Genomic DNA, 24,675 nt, shown 5'->3' with positions numbered 1-24,675 from the left:
GCAACTATATATTTTACGCCATCCACAGCGACCAATTTTAGGCCTTTTTACAGCCATGTCACATATACCATGAGAAATTCATTGTCTAATTCATTGCCTGCATCATTCACAATGCACCGTTAACATTACCTTTGTCATGGCGCTCTTTGGCCATGCCTGGCCCTTGCGCCATAAAACACTACACATCATCATCATCCTTTGTTCACAAAGAGCAATTGCCATCTTGCAAAAAAGGAATTTATCAAGGATTTCTACCTTATCTACAATTTTAAATTTTTACTGTCTCTTTTTTCCAGCTTTGCTGTTGACCTCATTGTCTGCAGTGCCTTAGGATGTGACATGTTTGATTGTGTGTTTCCAACAAGGACAGCGGTATGTAGTCTGTGGTAATCACTATTTCTGTAGCAGATTTTGCTTTATGCATAGTATGGGTAGAATGCAAGTATATGCCACCTGTTGCTTTTACTGTTGACATATATTTTTGACAATGCAGTTCCACCCCTTCACTTCAAGAGATTAACATTACTCGCATGACAAATTGCAGTATTCACTTTGCCGATCAACCAAGTACTACTAAATTTTCCATTAATTACCTCGGACCATGTGTTGCATGTGTGGAATTAAAATAGGGCAGTGCTGAAATCATGTCATTTAGCAGAAATCCTGAGACTAGTAGTTTAGAGTCTTCCATCCTCAAAAGTACACCAAAATGGATTGGTGTTCTGAGTCTCATTTTACCAAAGAGCACATTTCAGGAATAAATATGTAGAAAGTGGCACTAGTATGAGGATTTCTATTAAATGTACCAGCCTTAAGCACTGACTGGCTTTATTTCTATAATTTTGATGTGTGCCTAAAGTAAATAATTAAATGTGAACTTAGGGACATTTTGTTAATCAGGTAATTTCATGTTGCGATTTGTTGTACAAGTACACTTCAAGTAATCCAGTAGAAAAGGTGGTGTTTTGATACGTCACAGGCAGTTTGTTTTTTCCTTCCTTTTCTTTGTTTCCATGTTGGAGATGAAAAGTGGGTAGTATGTCAAATTGCAAAGGGATCTCGAATTATTTCAATGTGTAGATAATTTATGTACATTAGCAGAAGCTGTACTTGAAACAACAGCGTCCCACTATGATGGCTTAGTGGCAATGGCATTGCGCTCCTACGCACAAGGTTGCGGATTCGTTTCCTGGCCACGGCGGCAACATTCTGGTGAAGGTGGAGTGCGAAAACACCTGTAGCCTCATGTTTCACTGCTAGAGTGTTACTAGAGGACTACATTGTTCCTTACATTATTTTAAACAAATTACAGATAGAAGTATAGCATTTACTGCAGGAGTTGGTTCACAGGGTGTCATTTGATGACAGTTTGGAGCGCGAGGCGTTATCTGTACCTGCTTTCTCCTGCACATGCCTGTGAGCTTTCATGCATAATGCACATAACATATAAAATGGCATCTGGTGTGCTTCATCATGAAGTTATCATGAGGGTTCTTGCAGGATTTCATTCATGAATGCTTGCTTATAATGTTTTATCTGATAAAACTTCCCATGATGTTGTGGAGCTTTTTGGACTGCTGAAACATAAAAGGTTTGACTTGGAGAATGCTGACATGAAAATTGTGTCCCTCTTTTTTGCCTTTTGTGGGTAGTTGTTGACTCTGTAATTACGGTACAAAGCCTCAATTCCACGAGAGCACCACGAATAATTACAGTGCCTTTCATATGAACAGTACAAAACATGCATTGAGTGCAGCATGACTTCAGAAAAAGGAGACTCATCACATCATCAAAAGTGAAGGTGGTGTTCATGTGCTGTTACAAACAACAACCCATTTTAGTGGTTGAAGGCCATACAATGACCGTGTTGGAATTAAACAGTTTGGAAGGTAAAATTGGCCCTTCCATTTGTTTGCTTCTCTTGAATACACAGGAGGATGCACTCTCCCCTCTTGTCCCGGCGAGTGCTGAATGAACTCAGCTTTGGGCAGCAGCACGGCCGTAGTGTGTGTGTATGCATCAGTGGTGTCTGTTACCACTAGACTACCATAACAGGTTTCACTGACACAATGAATCTGCTTTTTCACGTACGAAGCTGTGCTGCCCTCGCGCTTGTTTCGAACTGGGCACATTAAAAGGTAACACAAATTCTTGCACTCTCAGGAAATTCCATAGGTTCTATAGCCTCCATAGTATTGACACGTGTACTTGTCTCTATCGGGCGACAAGTTTTGCCGCCGAACAAATGTTATCGCACAGCGCGGGACGCGCCTGTATGTATCCGAAGTTTCTGGAAAGTTATCGATGCTTCTACCCGCTGTCTGTTGTCGCCGAACGTTGTGTTATCTGATTTCATCGCTTGACACGAATGGTGTAGAACATTTTAGAAGGCATGCGGGTCCCAACGTTTAATCTGGAACATTCGATGATTGCTGTATAAAAGCCGACGCGCTTGACCCGCTGATCAGATTTTCGACGATCGCCGACTGTGTTCGCCGCTTTCGTTGTGCTATAAGTGTAGCCTGTTTTGTGGGCACAGGTTCGCCCAATAAAAGCTAGTTTTGTATTCCACCGTACTGCTTCTTTCTTCACCGTCACTACCACGTGACATCTGGTGGAGGTGCTTTTGGTCCATGTACCGGACGCCCCCGACAAGCCGTGATCCAAGCCCGGACCGTAAAGAGAGCACCAACGTAGTCACGGACCATCGAGTAAGCCGTCGTCTACAACAGCTGCCCCCGGAACACGGACTTCTACCTGAGAAGACCAAAAAGATCGTGGCCAAGACAACCCCAATGGCTGCCCCAGCGACCCCCGTTGTCCTGCAACAACCTCGGGACCCACCGACCTTCCATGGAGCAGCAACTGAAGACCCGGAATCCTGGCTGGAGACGTACGAGCGAATCGCGACTTTCAACAACTGGGACTCCGACGACAAATTGCGGCATGTATACTTCGCCCTAGAAGACGCCGCGAGAACGTGGTTCGAGAACAGGGAGTCGACATTGACAACATGGGACCTGTTCCGTACCGGCTTCCTGCGCACCTTTACAAGCGTCGTGCGCAAGGAAAGGGCCGAAGCTATGCTGGACGCCCGAGTGCAGCTACCTAACGAGAACGTCGCCATATTCACGGAAGAAATGAACCGCCTGTTCCGCCACGCCGACCCGGATATGGCCGAGGAAAAGAAAGTACGCCTACTGATGCGTGGTGTGAAGGAAGAACTTTTCGGCGCAATGGTACGAAGCCCACCGACGACCGTAGCAGAGTTCCTTCGCGAGGCCACCGGCATTGAGAAGACACTCGAAATGCGGAACCGGCAATTCAACCGCCGCACAAGCTCTACCCACTACGCAGGAATTCAATCACTGGCCACGGACGATCTGCGCGAGACCATCAGGGCCATTGTGCGCGAAGAACTGCGCAAGGTCTTGCCTTCGTCGCAGCCTCAAGTGGCCTCTATCGCCGACATCGTGAAGGAAGAGGTGCACCGATCCCTTGGAGTTCCTGAGGTGCAACCAGAACCACCGCAGCCGGAAGCAATGACCTACGCCGCCGCCATCGCCCGCCGTCAAGGCCCCCCTGCGCGACCGCGCCAAGGTCCTGCAACACCGCAATTCCGTCGTCCACCGCCGCCGCCGCCAGCGCGTCCACCCGTCGCCCAGCGCACCTATGCGAGGAAGACGGACATTTGGCGAGCCCCCGACCACCGCCTGCTCTGCTATCACTGCGGAGAAGCCGGCCATGTGTACCGCCGATGCCCATACCGCGACATGGGACTGAGAGGGTTCGCCGTCAACGCGCCGCGTCCACAGCTTGGGGAGCGCCCACGTGACATTGCCGATTACCTAGCCGCCACTCAGTGGAACTCTCGACGACCGTCCCGTTCGCCGTCACCAGGCCGCTACCTGTCGCCACAGCGCCGCCCATACACTGGCCCAGCCCGGGGCCGCTCTGCGAGCCCATACCCGGAAAACTAAAAGCAGCAACCGATGGAGGTGCGGTTGCTGTTCGTCGAACTGACGAAGATCCTCCGCCGCCGACGAAGACGACGCAGAAACCATCTCGACGACCTAAAGACGACACGCCGCCGTCCCGAAGAAGTCGGGAAGCCAAGACTACACCGACGAAAGACGAATTGACGACGCGACGTTCCCGCTTCAGTTCAACACGACGCAGCCGTGATCCGACGCCAAGACCCAACTGCAACGCCAGACAAAGAACCACCGACCTCGACGTGCTTCTCGACGGCCACGCAGTCACTGCCTTAGTCGACACAGGGGCCGATTACTCCGTAATGAGTGGACACATCGCCGCCCAGTTGAAGAAAGTTAAGACCGCATGGGAAGGCCCTCAGATTCGCACCGCTGGAGGACACCTCATCACGCCGACTGGGATCTGCACGGCAAGAATAACCATTCATGACCGGACTTACCCTGCCACCTTCGTTATCCTCCAACAGTGTTCACGAGACGTCATTCTCGGTATGGACTTCCTGGACCAACACGGCGCAATCATCAACCTGAAGTCGAAGTCAGTAACGCTGTCGGAAGATAAAGGAATGCCGCCGGAGAACCCTCGTAGTCACCACGCCTTGAGTGTGCTCGAAGATCAAGTGAGCGTCCCGCCTCGCTGCAGCATCGTTATTTCGGTCAGCACCGAAACACCCGCTGACGTAGAAGGCGTCATCGAAGGCGACCAACGTCTACTGCTAGACCATGAAATTTGCGTCGCAAGAGGGATCGCTCGACTGCATGGAGGGAAAACTGAAGTGTTGCTGACAAACTTCAGCCAGGAGTTCAAGCACATCAACAAGGGCACGACGATCGCGTACATCGAGGAAATTCTGGAAACAAGTAATGCGTTTGTCCTCTCGGATTCCGCCGCATCTACCCCGACGACCATGGTTCCCGAACCAGACTACGACATTAATCCAAATCTCCCTATGATTAAGCAACAGCAGCTCAGAAGTCTGCTCCGACGATACAAAAGCTGCTTTTCGACGTCATCGAGGCTTCGACAAACACCAGTCGCCAAGCATCGCATAATCACCGAGGAATGCGCTCGCCCACTCCGTCAGAGCCCTTACCGAGTTTCGGCGCGAGAACGTGAAGCTATAAGAGAACAAGTCGATGAAATGCTGCGCGACGACATCATCCAGCCGTCGAAAAGCCCGTGGGCATCCCCTGTTGTTCTGGTAAAGAAAAAGGACGGAACCCTACGTTTCTGCGTTGATTATCGTCGCCTGAACAAGATCACGAAGAAGGACGTATACCCCCTCCCACGGATAGACGACGCATTGGATCGGCTCTGCAACGCTAAATACTTCTCGTCCATGGACCTAAAGTCTGGCTATTGGCAAATAGAAGTCGACGAAAGAGATCGCGAAAAGACCGCCTTCATCACCCCAGACGGCCTCTACGAGTTCAAGGTTATGCCATTCGGACTGTGCTCGGCGCCTGCAACGTTCCAGCGCGTGATGGACACGGTTTTAGCAGGATTGAAGTGGCAGACCTGTCTCGTATACTTGGATGACGTCGTTGTATTCGCCGGAAATTTCGACGATCACCTTAGGCGGCTTGCCACAGTACTAGAGGCCATCAAGTCATCAGGGCTCACTCTGAAGCCAGAAAAATGCCGCTTCGCTTACGACGAGCTTTTGTTCCTAGGCCACGTCATCAGTAAATCCGGAGTACGCCCCGACCCCCAGAAAACAGCTGCCATCGCAAAGTTCCCGCAGCCCACCGACAAGAAGGCAGTGCGTAGATTCCTTGGCATGTGTGCCTACTACAGGCGCTTTGTCAAGGACTTTTCACGCATCGCCGAGCCGTTGACACGTCTAACTAAATGTGATGTTGAGTTCAAGTGGGAAACGCTGCAGGCCGAGGCATTTCAAGAACTCAAACGACGCATGCAGTCGCCGCCCGTACTTGCGCACTTCGACGAGCACGCCGATACCGAAATCCACACTGACGCCAGTAGCCTAGGCCTCGGCGCCGTCCTGGTCCAGAGAAAAGATGGACATGAACACGTGATAGCTTACGCTAGCCGGTCGTTGTCAAAAGCGGAAGGCAATTATTCTACAACCGAAAAGGAATGCCTCGCCATCGTTTGGGCTACAGCGAAATTTCGCCCTTACCTATATGGCAGGCCATTCAAAGTCGTCAGCGACCATCACGCCTTGTGTTGGCTAGCGAATTTAAAGGATCCCTCAGGACGGCTGGCCCGGTGGAGCCTCAGACTACAAGAATACGACATCACTGTAACATACAAGTCCGGACGAAAACACTCAGACGCCGATTGCCTATCACGCGCCCCCATTGACCCGCCGCCGCAAGATGACGAGGATGACGACGCCTTCCTTGGAATAATAAGCGCGGAAGACTTCGCTGAACAACAACGAGCGGACCCGGAACTTAAAGGCCTCGTCGATTATTTGGAAGGGCACACCGACGTTGTCCCCAGGGCATTTAAGCGCGGATTATCTTCCTTCACGCTTCAAGACAGTCTACTCGTGAAGAAGAACTTCTCGCCAGTCCGCGCCAATTACCTTCTTGTTGTCCCGTCAGGACTTCGTCCAGAAGTATTGCATGCCCTACATGACGATCCGACCGCTGGACACCTCGGATTTTCCCGGACACTATCGAGGATACAAGAAAAGTATTATTGGCCGCGCCTGACCGCCGACGTCACCCGTTATGTCAGAACATGCCGAGACTGTCAGCGACGCAAGACACCGCCGACAAGGCCAGCCGGATTACTACAGCCAATCGAGCCTCCTTGCCGACCATTCCAGCAGATCGGGATGGACTTGCTGGGACCCTTTCCGACGTCAATAACCGGAAATAAGTGGATCGTCGTGGCGACGGACTACCTCACCCGCTTCGCTGAAACAAAAGCACTGCCGAAAGGTAGCGCAGCCGAAGTGGCGAAATTCTTTGTCGAGAACATCCTGCTGCGACATGGCGCCCCAGAAGTCCTCATCACCGACCGAGGAACGGCCTTTACAGCGGAGCTCACCCAAGCCATTCTGAAATACAGTCAGACAAGGCACAGGAGGACAACGGCTTACCACCCGCAGACGAATGGTCTTACGGAGCGGCTGAATAAGACCCTCGCCGACATGCTAGCGATGTACGTCGACGTCGAACACAAGACCTGGGATGCCGTCCTGCCGTACGTAACATTCGCTTATAACACGGCGGTGCAAGAAACAACACAGATCACGCCGTTCAAGTTGGTTTACGGCAGGGACCCGACGACGACGCTCGACGCCATGCTGCCGCACGTAACGGACGAAGAGAATCTTGACGTCGCTGCCTATCTCCAGCGCGCCGAAGAAGCCCGACAGCTCGCCCGCCTGCGAATCAAGAACCAGCAGAGGACCGACAGCCGACACTACAATCTCCGACGACGCTTCGTCGAGTACCAGCCCGGCGACCGTGTTTGGGTATGGACCCCGATACGCCGACGGGGACTGAGTGAGAAACTATTGCGACGCTATTTCGGACCCTACAAGGTCATCCGACGTATTGGCGCACTGGACTATGAGGTCGTGCCAGACGGCATTTCGCATTCACAGCGACGTCGCGCACGACCTGAAGTGGTCCACGTGGTGCGTCTGAAACCATTTTACGGACGCTAACGAACTTTCCTTATTTTGCTTCATTCTTTGCTACGAGTGCTTACTTATTACTTTGATTTGTTTGCAGCATCGGGTCGATGCTTTTTAAGAGGGGGGTATTGACACGTGTACTTGTCTCTATCGGGCGACAAGTTTTGCCGCCGAACAAATGTTATCGCACAGCGCGGGACGCGCCTGTATGTATCCGAAGTTTCTGGAAAGTTATCGATGCTTCTACCCGCTGTCTGTTGTCGCCGAACGTTGTGTTATCTGATTTCATCGCTTGACACGAATGGTGTAGAACATTTTAGAAGGCATGCGGGTCCCAACGTTTAATCTGGAACATTCGATGATTGCTGTATAAAAGCCGACGCGCTTGACCCGCTGATCAGATTTTCGACGATCGCCGACTGTGTTCGCCGCTTTCGTTGTGCTATAAGTGTAGCCTGTTTTGTGGGCACAGGTTCGCCGTCAACGCGCCGCGTCCACAGCTTGGGGAGCGCCCACGTGACATTGCCGATTACCTAGTATAATTACTGGGTCGGCAGCTATCCAGCAAAGGAATAAAATTTTGACAGTTTTCTTGATACTCCTTTAATGAAATTCTCAATATTGCAAAGTTTTATGCCACAAGTACAATTACATTATATCAAAGTCCAACGATTTGTGAATGTTTTTTGTCTTTATCATATTCTAACCTCAAGACATTAAATTTTCTGTGCTTTAGTTATATGGCATAAATGTTTTTCTTGGTAAAAATGCATTCTTGTCAGGTCATTTTGTTGTCTTTTTCCAAATCGCGTTTCGCCACCTGTGGAATGGCCACTGGATGTGGGGTCTCCCGATGTGCACCTATTCTCCCATCCCCTCAGTCCTCTTCTCCCGATACTATCAAACTTTATAAAATTATACCACAGCAGTTTGAATCTTACTTGCTAAAGAAACTGTTGGATTCTCCTTGTCCTGATTCAATCTTTTCACACATACTCTTATTAATTATAACAATTCAAGCATATGCTTGAGACCTTTTCTGCTTCACACTGAGCTGTTCTTGATTAAGCAAGTGGAGGGGAAAGCATGAACAGTACAGGCATGTGCAGCATGTTGAAAAAGATTGTCGATTATAGTAAAACTGCAAACTGCACTGCACATTAAAAATCGAAGCTCTTTTCATACAATCTCTAACTTTTGTTTTCAGAGGTTTGGCTGTGCTCTGGTAATGGGGGGCCAAATAAATCTGAAGAATACTGAATTTAGCCATGACTTTCGCCCTATTGAAAGTGACTGTCCGTGCTCTACATGCCAGCAGTACACACGTGCTTACCTGCATCGCATTGTCAAGCAAGAGACGGTTGCCTGTCATCTGGTGTCCATCCATAATGTCAACTATCAGGTAGCATGCATTTTATCTTTCCTCAGCAGTTGCTTTGTATTTCATAAATATATTCCCAAAATTAACAAATTTTTGTTGCTTGATAGCTGTAGTGTGAGTGGTGCAAGTTGGCTTTGGCCATTGGCCACTCATGAAGCTTTCCCAGTGCTTTTGCAATTTATTCATAGCTGTTTTATGGGACAGTCTGGGCAACCTAAGGGACACTGAAGAGAAAAATTGAGTTCAGCTGTGTTAGTAAATTAACTTTCTACAAAACAAAAAAAAAGCCACCCTTACCATGAGGAGACGTGGTAAGCTAGAAAAGATACAAAAATAAACGACATGGCGACACCATACGGAAGCTCCCACACCACCTTGCTGCAAAGTCATGAATTTTGACAGCTTCTCCTCAAGCCAGGTTCAATTTTTATTATTGAAAATGAAATGCATAGTATTCTAAACAAGCCAGAGATTAAACGTAGGAACTCTCAAAAGCTTCTACTGAGCCACAGTGACAAAAATTTGAAAAAAATACTTCGACATTTGTGACGTCACAACATGCTGGCCCTGATATCCCTACGCAAAACTTCAAAAATAAAACTTTGACTTTCATTTTATCTTTTAATGATCAGCTTATTACTACAGGTTTCCCACTCAAATTAATCCAAGCACCAGCTATTTTAGTGCTAGCGGCAGTCAATTTAATCCGAATGCCAAATAATTTAATCTGTGCGCCACATATTTTAATCCTAACACCAGTGAATTTAATCCAAAGTAAAGATGCTTTTGCTGAGGTGTTCTAGGAATTTCAAGATAATGTTATAATTTTGCGCTGACCAAAAATAACTGAAGACACTTGTTGAAGGGCATTGTCATGTGACAAGAAAAATGCCTTTCCTGTGCGATACATAATCGAAAGCATACATTGTTATAGACATCATATTATTGCCATGAACAGGTCATGCAAAACACAGCTATCTGACAGCCTTGCCAACAGGCATTAAAACAAAGGGGCATCCAGCAACAAACCGTCGATTTCTAAAGCTGATAAAAACAGGCTGAAAAGAGTGTCACGTGAGAACTCATCATTTTGTTTTCTACAAGCCCTATTGACATGGATATCAAATGAACGAGCTTCGAACGATCTCTGCAATTATAACCATATATTGCATCTAAGATCACATGGAACAGGGTGTCACGGAATCTCACGTAACATTCGCCAGCCTATTCCTGATTCCCAACTATATTGACACAAATATCAAACAATTGGGCTTCAAAGGAGCTCTGTGATACTACCGATGCAGGGCATGTCGGGCAGCGTGGTATATGATGTCACATGGCCTAGCCTGACTTTCAGAAGTCTCCATGTGATCCAAAAAGTGACATGGGTGTCAAGCAAATGGGAATCGCGAAAGCTATGCGATGGTACACACGTAGCAAACGTCAAACCACGTGAGAAAGGCTGTCACATGACCTCGCATATCTTTTGCTAGCCCATGCGTGATTCCCAACCATACTGACATGTATATCAAACGCTCAGGCTTCGAACAAGCTCTGTGATAGTATGCACGTCGCGCATGTCAAACTACAAGAAAAAGGTGTCGCATGACTTTATGTAACTTTCACAAGATCTGTGGGTCATTCCCAATCATACTGACATGCATATCAAACGAATGGAAATCGCGAAAGCTATGCAATGGCACCCATGTAGTGAACATTAAATCACGTGGAAAAGGGTATCACATGACCTCGTGTATGTCTTGTTAGCCGATGTGTTATTCCCAACCATACTTACATGGATATTAAACCAGTGGGCTTCAAAGAAGTTCTGCAATGGTATGCACATAGGGCCCACCTACCACGTGGTAAAGGATATCACATGTACGTAACTTTCACCAGGTTCCTGGGTCATTTCCAGCCATACTGACATGGATATCCAACGAACGGTCTTTGAAGAAGCTCTGTGATGGCACCCACGCAAGACACATTACACCAGGTGGTAAAGGGTGTCACGTGACCTAGCGTAACTTTCAAAAGCCCACATGTGATTCGCAAACACACTGACATTGTATCAAATGAACGAGAATTGCAAAAGCTATACGACGATATGCACGTAGCGAATGTCAAATCAGATGAGAAAGGGTGTCACGTGACTTTACGTATCTTTCGCCAGACTCATGGGTCATTCCCAACCATACTGATATGTATATCAAACCAACAGACTTCAAAGAAGCTCTGCAATGGTGCACATGTCGCATACTTCAGACAACATGAAAAAGAGTCCCGTGACATCCCGCAACTTTTGCAATACCATGAGTAATTCCCAACCATGCCGACATGGATATCAAATGAACGGGAATTGAAGAATCTATGTGGTGGTATCCACATAGCGAACGTCAGACCATATGGAAAAGGGTATCACATAACTTCCGCAGTCCCATGCGTACTTCCCAACCACATTGACATGGATATCATACGAACTGGCTTCGAAGAAGCTCTGTGATGGTAGCTACGAAGAGCATGTCAGACCACATGAAAAGGAGTGTCACGTCGCCTAATGGGACTTTCTCCAGTCATTGGATGATTCACAAACATACCGACATGCATTCTAAACGAACGGGAATCAAACAGCCAGTGAGACTGTTTCCAGGCAGCACCACAGAAACGGAGGTGAAAAGTGCATCACGTGACTTCACGTAACTCTACATTGAACGCGACTGACTGCTGAACCGATTGACGCGGATATCACGGCGAGAGAAATTTACCTTGAAAGCGATGTGGTACTGATAGAAGAACTGAATTGGCAAACCTCTATCCTCGCACATGCACAGGAAAACTGAAATACTTGTAAACTCTGGCTCCAGTAGTTGCTCTTCACATATTAATGACGCTATCGAATTTTCGTAATGCTCTCGTTGCTCGGGTTGGGAGCTACTCATGGGCCGGCTAAAGTTACGTGACTCTTTTTCACATTGTTTTAAGTATGCAATATGTGTATACCATCACAGAGCTTGTTCAAAGCCCAATAATTTGATATCCGTGTCATTATGGTTGGGAATCACGCATGGGCTAGCGAAAGATACGTGAGGTTACGCGACATTCTTTCCCGCATGGTTTTACACCTATGTCACTGTGTTTGTGAATCACATGTGGGCTTCCAAAAGTTACACTAGGTCAGTGACATCCTTAACTATGTGGTCTGACGTGCCCTGTGTGGGTACTATCACAGAGCTCCTTTGAAGCCCGATCGTTTGATATCCATGTTAATATGGTTGGGAATCAGGAATAGACTGGCAAATGTTACATGAGATTGCGTGACACCTGCTTGCATGTGATCTTAGATGTGCAGCGTGGTTATAATTGCAGAGGTTGTTCGAAGCTCGTTCATTTGATATCCATGTCAATGGGGCTTGTAGAAAACAAAATGATGAGATGTCACGTGACGCTCTTTTCAGCCTGTTTTTATCAACTCTAGAAATCAACTGTTTGTTGCTGGATTCCCCTTTGTTTCAATGCATGTCAACGAAGCCATCAAATATCTGCATTTTGCATTACTTTTATTTATTTTTATTTCATTTTATTTTATTTTATAAATAAATACCTGTCCATGACAATAATATAATGTCCATAGCAGTGTATTATTTCGACGATGTATTGCACGGGAAAGGCATTTTTGTAGTCGCATGACAACGCTTTTCAACAAGTGTCTTTGGTTATTTTTGGTCGGCACAAAATTATAACATTTCGTCATTAGTGTTTTGAACTTCCTAGAACACCTCCGCAAAAGCATCTTTAGTTTGGATTAAATTCACTTGGGTTAGGATTAAAATATGAGGGACGTAGATTAAATTATTTGGCACTGAGATTAAATGTGTGGCACCTTGATTAAATTGATTGGCACTTGGATTAATTTGAGCGAGAAAACCTGTATTACTACAAAATCAACAGAAATAGAATTTTTCAGGGATACATTATCAATCTAAGCTGATTGAATGTTTTTCTTTAGTGTCTCTTTAATGTCTTTTCTAATTCTATTTCATATGGTTCTGTGCTCTTACTTGTACAGTTGTTTCTGCATATGTACTGTTTAATTATATTTAGTGGAAGTTCCCAGGTCATTGTACTTGCAGGGTAGGCATAAAATTGTGTGATGGTTCACCATCATGAATTTCCTAGTGTATGGATTTTTTTTTATTGCCACTAGAAAGTCTAAAAAGATACCTTAGTGATTCAGTAGCATGTTCTGTGTCATTGGATTACGTGAATCAGAGCAACAGCTCATACTGCACAATATGAGATACTGAGATGCGAACTAAAGTGTATGTTTTGGCAACTTAGTTGCACATGTTCAGAAAAGGAACAGTGCATAACAGACATGGACAAGAAACACATTGCACTTAACCAAATTTATTGTAGTAGCACTTTAATGCACTTAGCATTCTTTGCCTATTTCAGCGGTCTTGAGCCTATCTATCTAGCTATCTATCATCTAACCTCTTACGCCAACCCAGTGGCTTAAGTTGTCTGCCAGCTTGGGCCACCAAATATGTGCTCGTGGTCATGACACAGTCATGGTCATTACGTCATCATCATTCCAACTTTGTGATCTGACTCTTTTCATACCATTATCATCACGCCTTCTACGCCGACCCAGTAACCCAAGGTTGTCTAATAGTTCGGGCCATTACATATGTGCTTGAAGTCATCATCTAGTTGTGGTCGTTGTATCATTGCCATTCCAGCTTTATCATCTGACTCTCATCATGCCGTCGTTGCCATGCCATCCTTGTCATACAGTCATTATGCATTCATTGTCACACCGCCATTGTGATGCCATCGTGGTCATTTCATAGTTGTTATACCGCCATCGTGACACTGTCGTCACATTATTGTCGTCATACGCTTGTGGTCCCCCCATTGTGTTCACACTGTTGTCATGTCATTGTTCTCATGCATTCGTTGTCATACCATCATCGTCACGCCCTCGCAGTCATTCCGTTGTCATCATTCTAACTTTGTCATCGTAGTTACACATGCGTCGTCATAACATTGTCGTCATGTTGGTCCAGCTGTTGTTTTACCATTGTCATCACATAAGTAACGTCATCCCATTTTCGTCATGCCGTCGTCAACATACTGCCTTGGTCGGTCCGTCGACATCATTCCTTCTTCGTCATTCTATCGTAATTATGCTGTTGTCATTCAATTGCAATTACGCCACCGTTGTCATGCCATTGTCATCATGATGCCGTCGTGGTCGTTCCTTCGGCATCACACAGTGGGCCTCATCGGTTTTCTACTTGCGGCTACGCACAGACTGCCTGAGCCAGCCAGAGCGCCTTCGTTTTTCCCGGGCTGGACGGTTCTGGCTGCGCGTGGGCTGCTAGAACCAGCCAGGACGATTTTGGTCTGGCTGCTCTCTGGAAATTCTCTGTTCTCTGGCTAGCAGGCAACATAAAGAGGCAATGAGCACTCGCCACCATCTTTGTGGGAACTTGACGTATTGCAACGCGGGCGCTTCAGGACTTTTTGCCTCGCTCAGACAACTGGCTACGCTCACCTTCAGGTTGCATTACTTCTAGTGTTATCTTCTAAGCTTCTAATGCACCATTCCGCCTTGTGAGGCGGTGCAATATGAGCGACAGCAAACCATTTGAAACTTTCTTTGTGTGTGTGTCATGAAAGCTTCTTCCTGGCCGTGAACAGTGTGCCGAGCTCTTGATCATGCATGCATGCATGCTATCTGCATTGTGTTCCACGCAAGTTGTAATCCGCAAAGTTGTAGACGCTCATTCCCACACATGCAGTGCCTTTTGAGTTCATCTTTCTCTGGTGGTATTTGTTTTCACATTTGTCGGATATATGCAGGGATATTTCCTTTTCCTGCAGTTAGAAAAGGCATCATAGATAGCCCATTTGCGCTCCCACTCTCCGTTGTATGCTTGGGTGACAGCTCAAAACCACACGTAGATTAGCTTTTTGCGGGTCACAGGCGGCATGCATTTTCATACGCCAACCGTAATCCCAGCTCCTCCAGCACAAAGGCAGAAGAGAAGCACCATCATCCAAACGAAACTTTCCGAAATTGAAGCCCATGCAAGCATGTTGGCACAAAATTTTATGCATATGTGACGTACCGGCCCCGATATCCTGCTTTGTCGGGCGTCATCAAATGATGACAAAATGCCAACTCATCAATGTCGTCGGTGGCCGACGTGATCGCTGCGAGCAGGCATCCTTGAGCAATCGCTTTTGCAATCACTTATGCGCAATTTCCCGTGTTGGCATCAGATGCATCGGAGGCCGTTTGTTGCACCGTGCAAAGTGGGGTGCCGAGTGCGCATCCTGTGCCGAGTCGCGCAAAAACTTGGAAAAGTGATCATATTCCCGAATGCAAATATATATTTTCGAGTATAACTATATATTTTCAAGCTAGCAATGCATAAATTAGCCGACTACACTGAGCGCACCGGCCTCGCAGGCCGGTGCCATGCTGGTAACATGTTTACATTTATCCCGCGACCGGCTGTTCCAGCATTTAATTTTACAAACTTTGGGCAACTTCAGGTTGTCTTGGGATCCCAGTCCACGTGATTTTATATCAGGACCAGAACTAGCTGGTTGCCGTCTGGCTGCCAGAACTCCAAAAATCAAAGCGGCCCAGTCCTCATCACGCAGTCGTCATCATACCATTGTCATCATGTTGTCATCATGCTGTCATTTTGTTATCACCACTTCAGTAACGTCATCCCATTATCGTCATACCACCTTCATTGATCCACCAACGTCATTTCTTCTTTGTTATTCTGTTGTAATTATGCTGTCGTCATTCAGTCGTGATTATGCCACCGTCATCATTGTGCAATCATCAGACAGTCGTCATGCCATCGCGGTCTTGCCATTGTCTTCATTCCAGCTTGGTCATCTGGCTATCATCATGCCATTGTTATGCACTCATTGTAATCCCATTGTCCTTTTGTTGTCGTCGTTATACTATCGTCATTATTTAGGAATCGTCATCTCATTGTCGTCATGCCATTGTCGTTGTACTGCCTATGTCATTCCATCGACATCATTCCTTCTTCGTCATTCCGCCATTGTCACTACTTCCACGTCATGCAGCTGTCAAGCCGCCATGCTCATGGGCAACCTTGGCAAGCGAGCGTCATGGCTAAGTGCAACGGTACCAGAGTATGTCACATACCGCCACAGCAATAGAAATTCAAGAAGAACCATTACAGATCTTAAATAAATGTGACTTCTGAATTGTGGTGTGGTGCTACATTGCTTTAATTCTAATCGCATTACCATTGACAGTCATCGTCAGGTGATTTCTGCCGTAATATTTATATGCACAGTCAAAAAACTAATAAATGCACAAATATTTCAAAAAGATAACATATCAAATCATTACTATGCACCATGTGCTTCTAGGAAAGTTATTTCATTTTTGGTTGAGAAAACCGTTAGTAGGCTGATGCAGTTTGCTTTGAAGTTCGACATATTTGCTGTACTTCCACTATCACTCTTGTGACTTACCCTCCACATTTAGAAATAACTGCAATTTTTTTATAAAATGGCACAGTCGCAGTGAGAGAAATGGATACCAGGATGACCACTGGCAGTTTTATGAGCATTGTAATAATACTCTCTCAGATGCTTCCTCAGCCATTTGTTCAGGCAGCAACTTGCCTTGCATAGACATTGCCGCAAAATAAGCGTATCAAGTCCAAAACACTCATTACACATGCAACAAATCATTTTTGGTGCTTTCTGTATACATGCATTCATGTAATTGAAGTGCACAATACATGAATTTCTTCACAAACATTTCATAAAAGGTTGTTCCGAAAAAGCATGTTGTATCCCATCCTTCATAAACTATGCTGATGTACATGCATTTAAACTAACATTTCTGTGAATGTTGTAAGCTTGCCAAGTGTTTCGGCTTACGTAAATGAGAAACCATTATTTCAAACAATGGGGCCCCAATTTGGTATGAACAGGAAGGAACTGTTTCTTTCTAGCATAGTTTAGTGCGAAATTGAGGTCAGTATTCGTATTCCAGCTGCTATCATCAGGCAAGTGCTCTTTGTAGTAGGGACCTCTGTACAATTAGGTCTGAGGTGTATTATCATCCACAAGTTTACTTTCATGATGTTTCTGGAGTAGGCACAGGAAAGCTGCAAATTTCCTAGCTGAAGTTCATTTTCCTCTTCTCATGTCATTTTGCCATCCAATTCTAAGCATGTACAGTCAAACACCTCTTCACTGAATGCCTCTACTACAAAATGACCCATATAATGAAGGACTGATAATATCTCGATCGAATTCCTGTCTTTTATATGTACTGTGTACGCCTTTACAATGAAGACCACTACAACAAATTTGCCTGTGTAATGAAGGAATTTAGGCATCCCCTAAGACTGATTTGTTGCTTTAGAACGAATGCCATTTACCGTTGTCTGCACTGCCCTCCGCTGATGCTACTATGCTTTACTTTGCGGTAGCGCTAGCCACAGCCCTATTTACACACTTGATGAGCGTGTCGATTTCAGCATTACAATCCTGCTGCACTGCTCCAGTAATCGCTCAGTTCATATGCTGCTTATTGTAACGTAGCAGTGTGGTTGAGTACACCTGAAGAATACATTGCAGTTGATGAAGGCGTGATGATGTAATTGGAACTGACAACTGACATCTTCAAATCCGTCTAGAGCGAAAAGGATGCAAATGCCAGCTAAGGCAACAGTGATGAAGAGCCTGTAAACAAAGCAAGAATTTTCACTGCAAGGGAGGTGATAGTGGCATTCTCGATGATGTACCTCAGGGCAATGAGATCAGCCACAGTTACACATTTCGTGATATGAGGTTAGCGGCATATTTCACTAAGTCTCTGTTGAACGCATGTTAAATAAAGGTTTTCGTTTGTTGAACATGCTTTGCCTTCCCTAGCGTGATTGCTATGGCGTGCGATCTTCACAACAAAGTGACCTATATAACGAAGGATTTTGGAGGTCCCAAGTACTTCATTATATGACTATATTTGAGGAAATCTCTTCAAAGCAACCTTTGCAGCTGTCATGAAATTGTTCAGCAACAGTCACAAGAAAAGTTGGCTTGATTGCTTTTTATGAGTTGTCGGGCTGAGCAACGCGACACCTGTGATAATACGTGAAGACAGTGGCACAGACGTCAATGTTGGGGACTCCTATAACCCAAATCGCGGGCTGTGGGAGGAATGCCCTGGTCAGCATAGGTCGTCGCTTGTTTGGCATAGTGTTCCTGAAAGCGCGCCTTCGAACTCGCATAGCAGTGTTGGCCGCAACGTGTCTGCCAGCGCCACGTACATCCGTGCAGCGGGCGCGCACCACAGTGGGGGGCACGGGCAGTGGCGGCAGCGATCGTTTACCCAACAGGCGGCGCGGCCTGGATTTACTACTTCGGATGCACGCCACGAACTGCAACACTGCTGAGCACCATGGCCCGACGACTATGGTGGTCCTACATCACAACGGCTGGTGACGTTCCTGTGCTGTGCCCCGACCGTGGGAACGTGGCCCCTGCTCGAGACACCGATGGATGAACTGGCAAAGACCCCATGCAGCAGTGGTTTTAAGCAGACCTTAGGGGAGGGTCTGGGGAGATGGATTTTGGAACACACTGAGTGCTCCTCTAGAATAAATGGCATTTACTCCAGTCTGAGTTTACTCTCATCACCGACATATACAAGAGCCAGCTTTCTCAGTAGCGGTCAGCACTGGAGATAGGCACCCACGAATATCACTGGCATAGCCGGCGGGATGTCCTGCTGAGAAGACTGGAGCAAACGGCCATCTTGGTAGAAGAGCAGACAAGGGCTGACTGGTGACAAACTCATCTGGGGTGTGAATCCAAGAGACCAAGCCACTACTTCTGCGACCGCGAGGAGTGCAGGTGGGTGTCTCATTCACCTATTGGCTCGCAGCTGGTTATGACCAGTGGGTATAACTTGCGTAGTAGCGTGGTTAGCGGAATGGAACTCGACCAGAGTGGAGGGCAGATGGATGTAGGTTTGAACGCCGAGACGACTAGGGTCACAGAAGAGTCCGCAGGAATTTCAGGCTCTAACAAATGATAATGTTGCAAATACAGCTCTGAATTGCAGAAATGGAGCTAGCCATGGAACGGCTTAGAAATGAGAACAGGCCAGCTGCAAATGCTCGGAGCATAGAGGCAGGTCGGAGTGAGGACAGGGGGTTAAAGTACACAAGCCTTTTCAAGGATGTGTTGGTGCCCAGGCCTACTCAGGAGTCGCTCATTTCATCATGGTTTGATGATGTTGAGGCGACACTGAGTCTTATGAAGTGCCGCGCAAGCGGAGGGCAGGGCTGGTGTTGCCTTGATTGAGTGAGAGAGCCAGGGGCTTTCTCGTCCGTCTGAGTGCAGACGAAAGAAAGGATTATAACGTTGTGAAAGAAGCTGTGCTTAAAGTACTTCGATACCTTCCACAAGGTATCGCCGCCTGTTTACTCAACCGAAGAAATGCAGCAGTGAGACATGGTCACAATTTGCAGTAAGACTTGAAAATTACCTTATTTATTACCTTAATGGCTACAAAGTCTGCAGCATTGAGTAATTCAGAAATATGATGGTAACAGACAGGCTTCACGACACTATAGGCTCGGAAGCCTGTTCATTTGTCATCCAGAACGAAACACCGAGCAAACTAATGCTTCCGCTGGAGATTGCCGAACTGGTGAAGAGCTCCAAAGAAAGCAAGAGGGGAATGGCCAACTCAGGGGAGTTAGCGGGAGGTGAAAAGCCGAAAGCGTTTCCTGATGTACGCAAGACTTTACTAGAGGCAAACAAGACAACCGATAAAAAGAGCAGGGGTTGCTTTGTCTGTAATTGTGTGGAGCATTTCGCATGAGACTGCTCTGGTGCAGACAGATAACTTAGACAATGACAGTGTGCTCGGTGTGGGAATGGTGGCACAGAAACAAGTGGTGAGAGCCCCTATATTCCACCCTGTCAAGACAATAAACCTCGCATGTGGCAGGTCATAGTTTCAAGGAAGCATTGATTCTGGGACAGAGATTAGTATCATCAGGAAGTCTGTAGTTACACGATATGAACTGATGAGAACTAACATAAAACTGATGGGAGCATTTGGCGAGCAGTTAGTGGTCGAATTAGCCTATGTACCGCTCTGATTGCTAGGAAAACCCAGATATATTGGATGTGAAGAAAGCGATGGGGATATTTTGTGCTGTCACTGATAAACTTGCAAATGGGATAGACACGCTCATAACGCCAGATGCCTACAGGCAGTTATCGAAAGAAACTGCCGCTGTTCCTGAATGCCCCATCATGGATGAAGTACTGCCAAAGGCTGAAGAGCAGGAGGAAGGACCGTTTCAGGTTACCACGTAAATTATGGCGGTGTGCATCGACGATGAGGTACACGAAACGGATGAGCCGGAGTGGTACAAAAATGTCAGCGAATACAAGTGTTTCAGTCTAAGCTAGGTGGCTGACCCCACCCTAAAGGAAGCGTGGGAACAGGCACGGGCAGGCACCCATGGAATGAATGTAATTGATGGGCTACTATACCATAAAGCTAAGGTGGTCGACTGTGAGAGACCGCACACATACAATCAAGCTAAATGATGGCAGCTGACAAAGCATTCGTGTGAATCAGTTACGTGAGTACATAACTAGAGTGAGCTCCGGGGGAGTCATATATGAAATCGATGAAAAGTTTGAAAATGTGCCAGGGTTGCTGAGGAGCGTGTAGGGAAGCAACAACTTGTATGCTGGAACGGATCAGTTAACAAACGCACAGAGACGAGAGCTTAGAGAGTTGGTAATTAGCTACCCGCAAGTGTTGCATGGCACACCAGGCAGCTGTCCCACCTGAGCTATAGTCTGTAGCTCAGGTGGGACTAACCACAAATGCGAAATATGCTGCCCATTACGATCCAATAGCTAAATATAAGGAGTTTCAAGAGTGGGACCAAGTTCTCGTCCAGGAGCCTTGCAGCACATACCATGGAGCGATGTCTCGAAGATAGCTTTTGAAGCCATTAAGAAACAGCTATCAAGGGCGCCGACACTCCATGCGCCTGAAATCAGCAAGCACTGCATTCTGGCAGCAGATGCATTTGATGTAGCTTTAGGAGCATGCTTCGCTCAAATCAATGAGGATGGCCAGGAAATGCCGGTAGCTTTTCTCAGCAAGAGGCTAACACCAGCCCAAACCCGTTGAGTAACGATTGTGCATATGCCGTTGGATGGGAATTACAGCGCCATGAGACGTGGCTTCTTAGTGCAAATGTCACAATGGTCATGGACCATAATCCTCCCAGTTCCTTACTTTGACATCCCCTCAGAGTGCTACACCGATCCACTGGGCACTGGCACTGCATTAGTTTGTTACGATTATGCACAAAAGGAGCAAACTTAATGCGAACACAGACGCTTTGTCCCATCTGGCAAGCCCACGGTCATTGGGCCTTAAGATTTGAATGCATGTATAGGAAATATACTGGTCTTGGCACTGTGCTCATTTGGCGGAGTGGGGCATCATTACTTTGTACTCCTTCCACAATTGGTCTGTATCATTCAGCCTCCCCATGCAGCAACAGACACTCACTTTCGCTGCAACACAGTGGCAGCGGATGTGTCCGGCTGAGCGACACGACGCCTGTGATAATACGCGAAAACAGTGGCACAAACGTCGATGTTAGGGGCTCCTATAATCGAAACTGCGGGCTGCAGGAGGAATGCCCGGGTCGGCACGGGTTGCGGCTTGCTTCGGCGTGGTGTTCCCAGAAGCATGCCTTCAAACTCACATAGCAGTGTTGGCCGGAACGTCTCTGTCAGTGCTTCATACATCCGTGCACTGGGCGCAAACCACTGTGGGGGACACGGGCAGTGGTGGCCGCGATCTTTTACCCGAGCGGCGCGGCCCCGATTTACAAATTCAGGTGTGTGCCACAGATTGCGGCACTGCAGGGCGCCATGACCCGACCACTACAGTGGTCCTAGATCGCAACGGCTGTAGGCGTTTTTGTGCTGTGCCCCGACCGTGGGAGTGTGACCCCTGCTCGAGGCACCCATGGATGAACTGGCAAAGACCCCGTGCAGCTGGGGTTTTATGCAGACCTTAGGGGAGGGTCTGGGGAGATGTATTTTGAAACGCGCCGAGTGCTCCTCTAGAATAAACGGCATTTACTCCAGTCTGAGTCTACTCTCATCAGCTACATATACAAGAGCCGGCTTTCTCAGTAGCTGTCAGCACTGGAGAAAGGTGCACACGAACATCACTCAAGTTGTCAATGAGAACATGTCAATAGCTCACTGCATAAATGTAGCACTCTAAATACCAAGTGAAGCATGTCGAGGATAAAAACCTTAACTTGAAGATTCAATGGCTCTCTTTGTGAAACTATGCCACCTGAAACTACATTTTATAGATGCAGCATTTTTGAGAGGCATTGGGTTTAACATGATTTTGATAAAACCTACTCTTGATGCAATAGAACAAAATTGGCTTTTACCTTAAAACAAAGGGTCTTACATATGCAGAATGTCCTAGCTAGTTAAAAAAAAAGTTAAAAGTTTTCTGTGCAGATGAAAGCAACTGCATTATTAAGAACCTTCTAAAAAAAGTATTGAATATATTTTTGTTCTTAAAGGGACACTAAAGTGAAAAATAATTTCTTCTGCATCAGTAAATTACCGTTCTACAACATAAAAAACACCACTCTTACAACGATAAGACGTTTGGTAAGCCAGAAAAAGGGCAAGAACAAAATACGGGTGGCGACACCTACTTAAGTTCCCGCACCTGGGGACTGTGACGTCCGAGATTTTGATGGCAGCTTCTAGGGCCTACTAATTATATATAGCGGTACAGGTTGACTACATTGTGTTCTAAAGGAACTAAATATTAAATATGGCAAGTTTAGGGAACCTTTATTCAGCCAACACGGCCCAAATGCGAAAACATACTTTGGAATCCCTGATGTCACGCTGATGTACCGGCGCTGGGGTTTCGGCGCGAAATTCAAATACTGATACTTGGACCTTCATTTTCTCATCTAATAATCAAACTATTTTTTTTTATTTACTGCCTGCAGGGTTCTCAAACAATGCTTGATTAGTCTAAACTGATTCATTGTTTTGCTTTAGTGTCCCTTTAATAATTAAATAATTAGAACTGATTAACTTTTAATCGTTAACTTTACACCCACATTATCACCAGAAGATTTGCAGAGCACATTTAAAAACATTACTTGTAGTTGTTTAGGGCATGCTACCTTTCCTGTATCTCTATTTTCTGCATTTATGCGTTATTTGGCCTCGTCCAGTAAGGCAAATTAATAGCATGTGCCATGGCCCCTGATAACTTAGCTTCTGCTGGTTGCTTTTCACTATCACAAATCGTCTGTTACACCTGGTTCAGCTGGAACTTAGCGATCATCTAAGATGAAAAGCCCCAGCAAATAGGTGTGACAGGTGCAATACGCATGCAGCTTGCTTAGTTCATTGACAGCATGTTTGAGAGCAGTACTGCTGTGGCACACAAGTGGTAGGTCACATCATCTTTCAAAATTTTCTCTGGCTTCCTTTTAAACATGGAAAAAATAGCTACATAAAAGTGTCCTCTAGGAACCTTGTACAGATATTATGGTCATAAAGTTAGATGGCTTCATTATTAAAAACACAAACGTTGGAGGCTTCTTCAGGAAGTTGCTAATAGTATACAGTTGGTTTCACCTGCATCACTTATCTTTTTAACTTCCTCCATGTTAGCTGGAAGTGTCTCACTGTCTCTGTTTTGGTGATGGAATATAATATGCAAAGTATCCTTTAACTTGGATGCTGTCTAAACGAACATAATATAGAAATAATTGAGTATATGTGATAGTAGGTCTTTTCTGCTAGACACTGTCATGGAACTTGCATGATTAACTTGCACTGAAATGTTTCATGATGTGCATTTTCTGTTTTGGTATGGAGTCTATGGACTAATGGTTCCTTAGAAGATATGAAACTTTTCAGTTTGGTGCTTTTGGTCTACACATAGTTTTTCTGAGAAAACTGAACAAGCTGACTTTTCTTTCCCTGTCAAGATGAGGCTTATGAAGAGCATTCGAGACAACATCAAGGCTGGAACATTTGTTGACTTTGTGAAGACATCCATGAAGACCTTTTTTCCAAAGGATGACTACCCTGGTTGGGTAATTGATGCCCTTTCAGCAGTAAATGTGCATTTGAACTCCTGATGAGTCTTACCAGCGGCCTTTGCACGTTATGGGTCCAAAGAAAGGTGTTGACAGAGCTGTTTTGTATAGGGATCAATTAAACCACTTTTAAACTAAGGCAGTCTGTCCCCGCTTTTTTTAGCTATCTGCTTTCATCTTGCTTGCTTAGTTGCACTGCATTATCTTTTGGAGTAGCTACTGCTAGATCACTGAACTCACATTTGTTTTGAAATATGTTTACCCCGAGTAAAATCATGTGGAAATTTCAGTGCAAGAAGAAACAATACATAACTCCTTTTTGCATTGCAGTTTCAAGACTAATCAGAACCAACTAGCCCAGCTTTGTCTCTTTATCTTAATAAATTTAGTGTGTTCATATTGTACACAACTTGCACCCTTGCGACTAGATCACTTGACAATGCAGA

At 46.1% G+C, this 24,675-nt stretch overlaps 1 protein-coding gene across 4 annotated transcripts in view; it reads left to right on the top strand.

The window, feature by feature from the left end:
• Tgt (tRNA-guanine transglycosylase) overlaps nucleotides 1-24,367 on the top strand; it is a 50,866-nt gene extending 26,499 nt beyond the window's left edge. The window contains exons 6-8 of one of the 4 annotated variants that reach the window (XM_050195635.2): nucleotides 297-372; nucleotides 8,823-9,017; nucleotides 24,119-24,367. In XM_050195635.2, coding sequence (XP_050051592.1) covers nucleotides 297-372; nucleotides 8,823-9,017; nucleotides 24,119-24,271 — 424 coding nt within the window. In that variant the 3' untranslated portion in view covers nucleotides 24,272-24,367. The other 3 variants (XM_055063202.1, XM_055063201.1, XM_055063203.1) reach the window with 3 other exon arrangements.
• The last annotated feature ends 308 nt before the right edge of the window (nucleotides 24,368-24,675 follow it).

This window comes from Dermacentor andersoni, chromosome 1 (assembly GCF_023375885.2).
Source record: "Dermacentor andersoni chromosome 1, qqDerAnde1_hic_scaffold, whole genome shotgun sequence".
NCBI lineage: Eukaryota > Metazoa > Arthropoda > Arachnida > Ixodida > Ixodidae > Dermacentor > Dermacentor andersoni.
The sequence above is the reverse complement of the archived record's forward strand: the minus strand, read 5'-3'. Positions and strand labels throughout refer to the sequence as shown.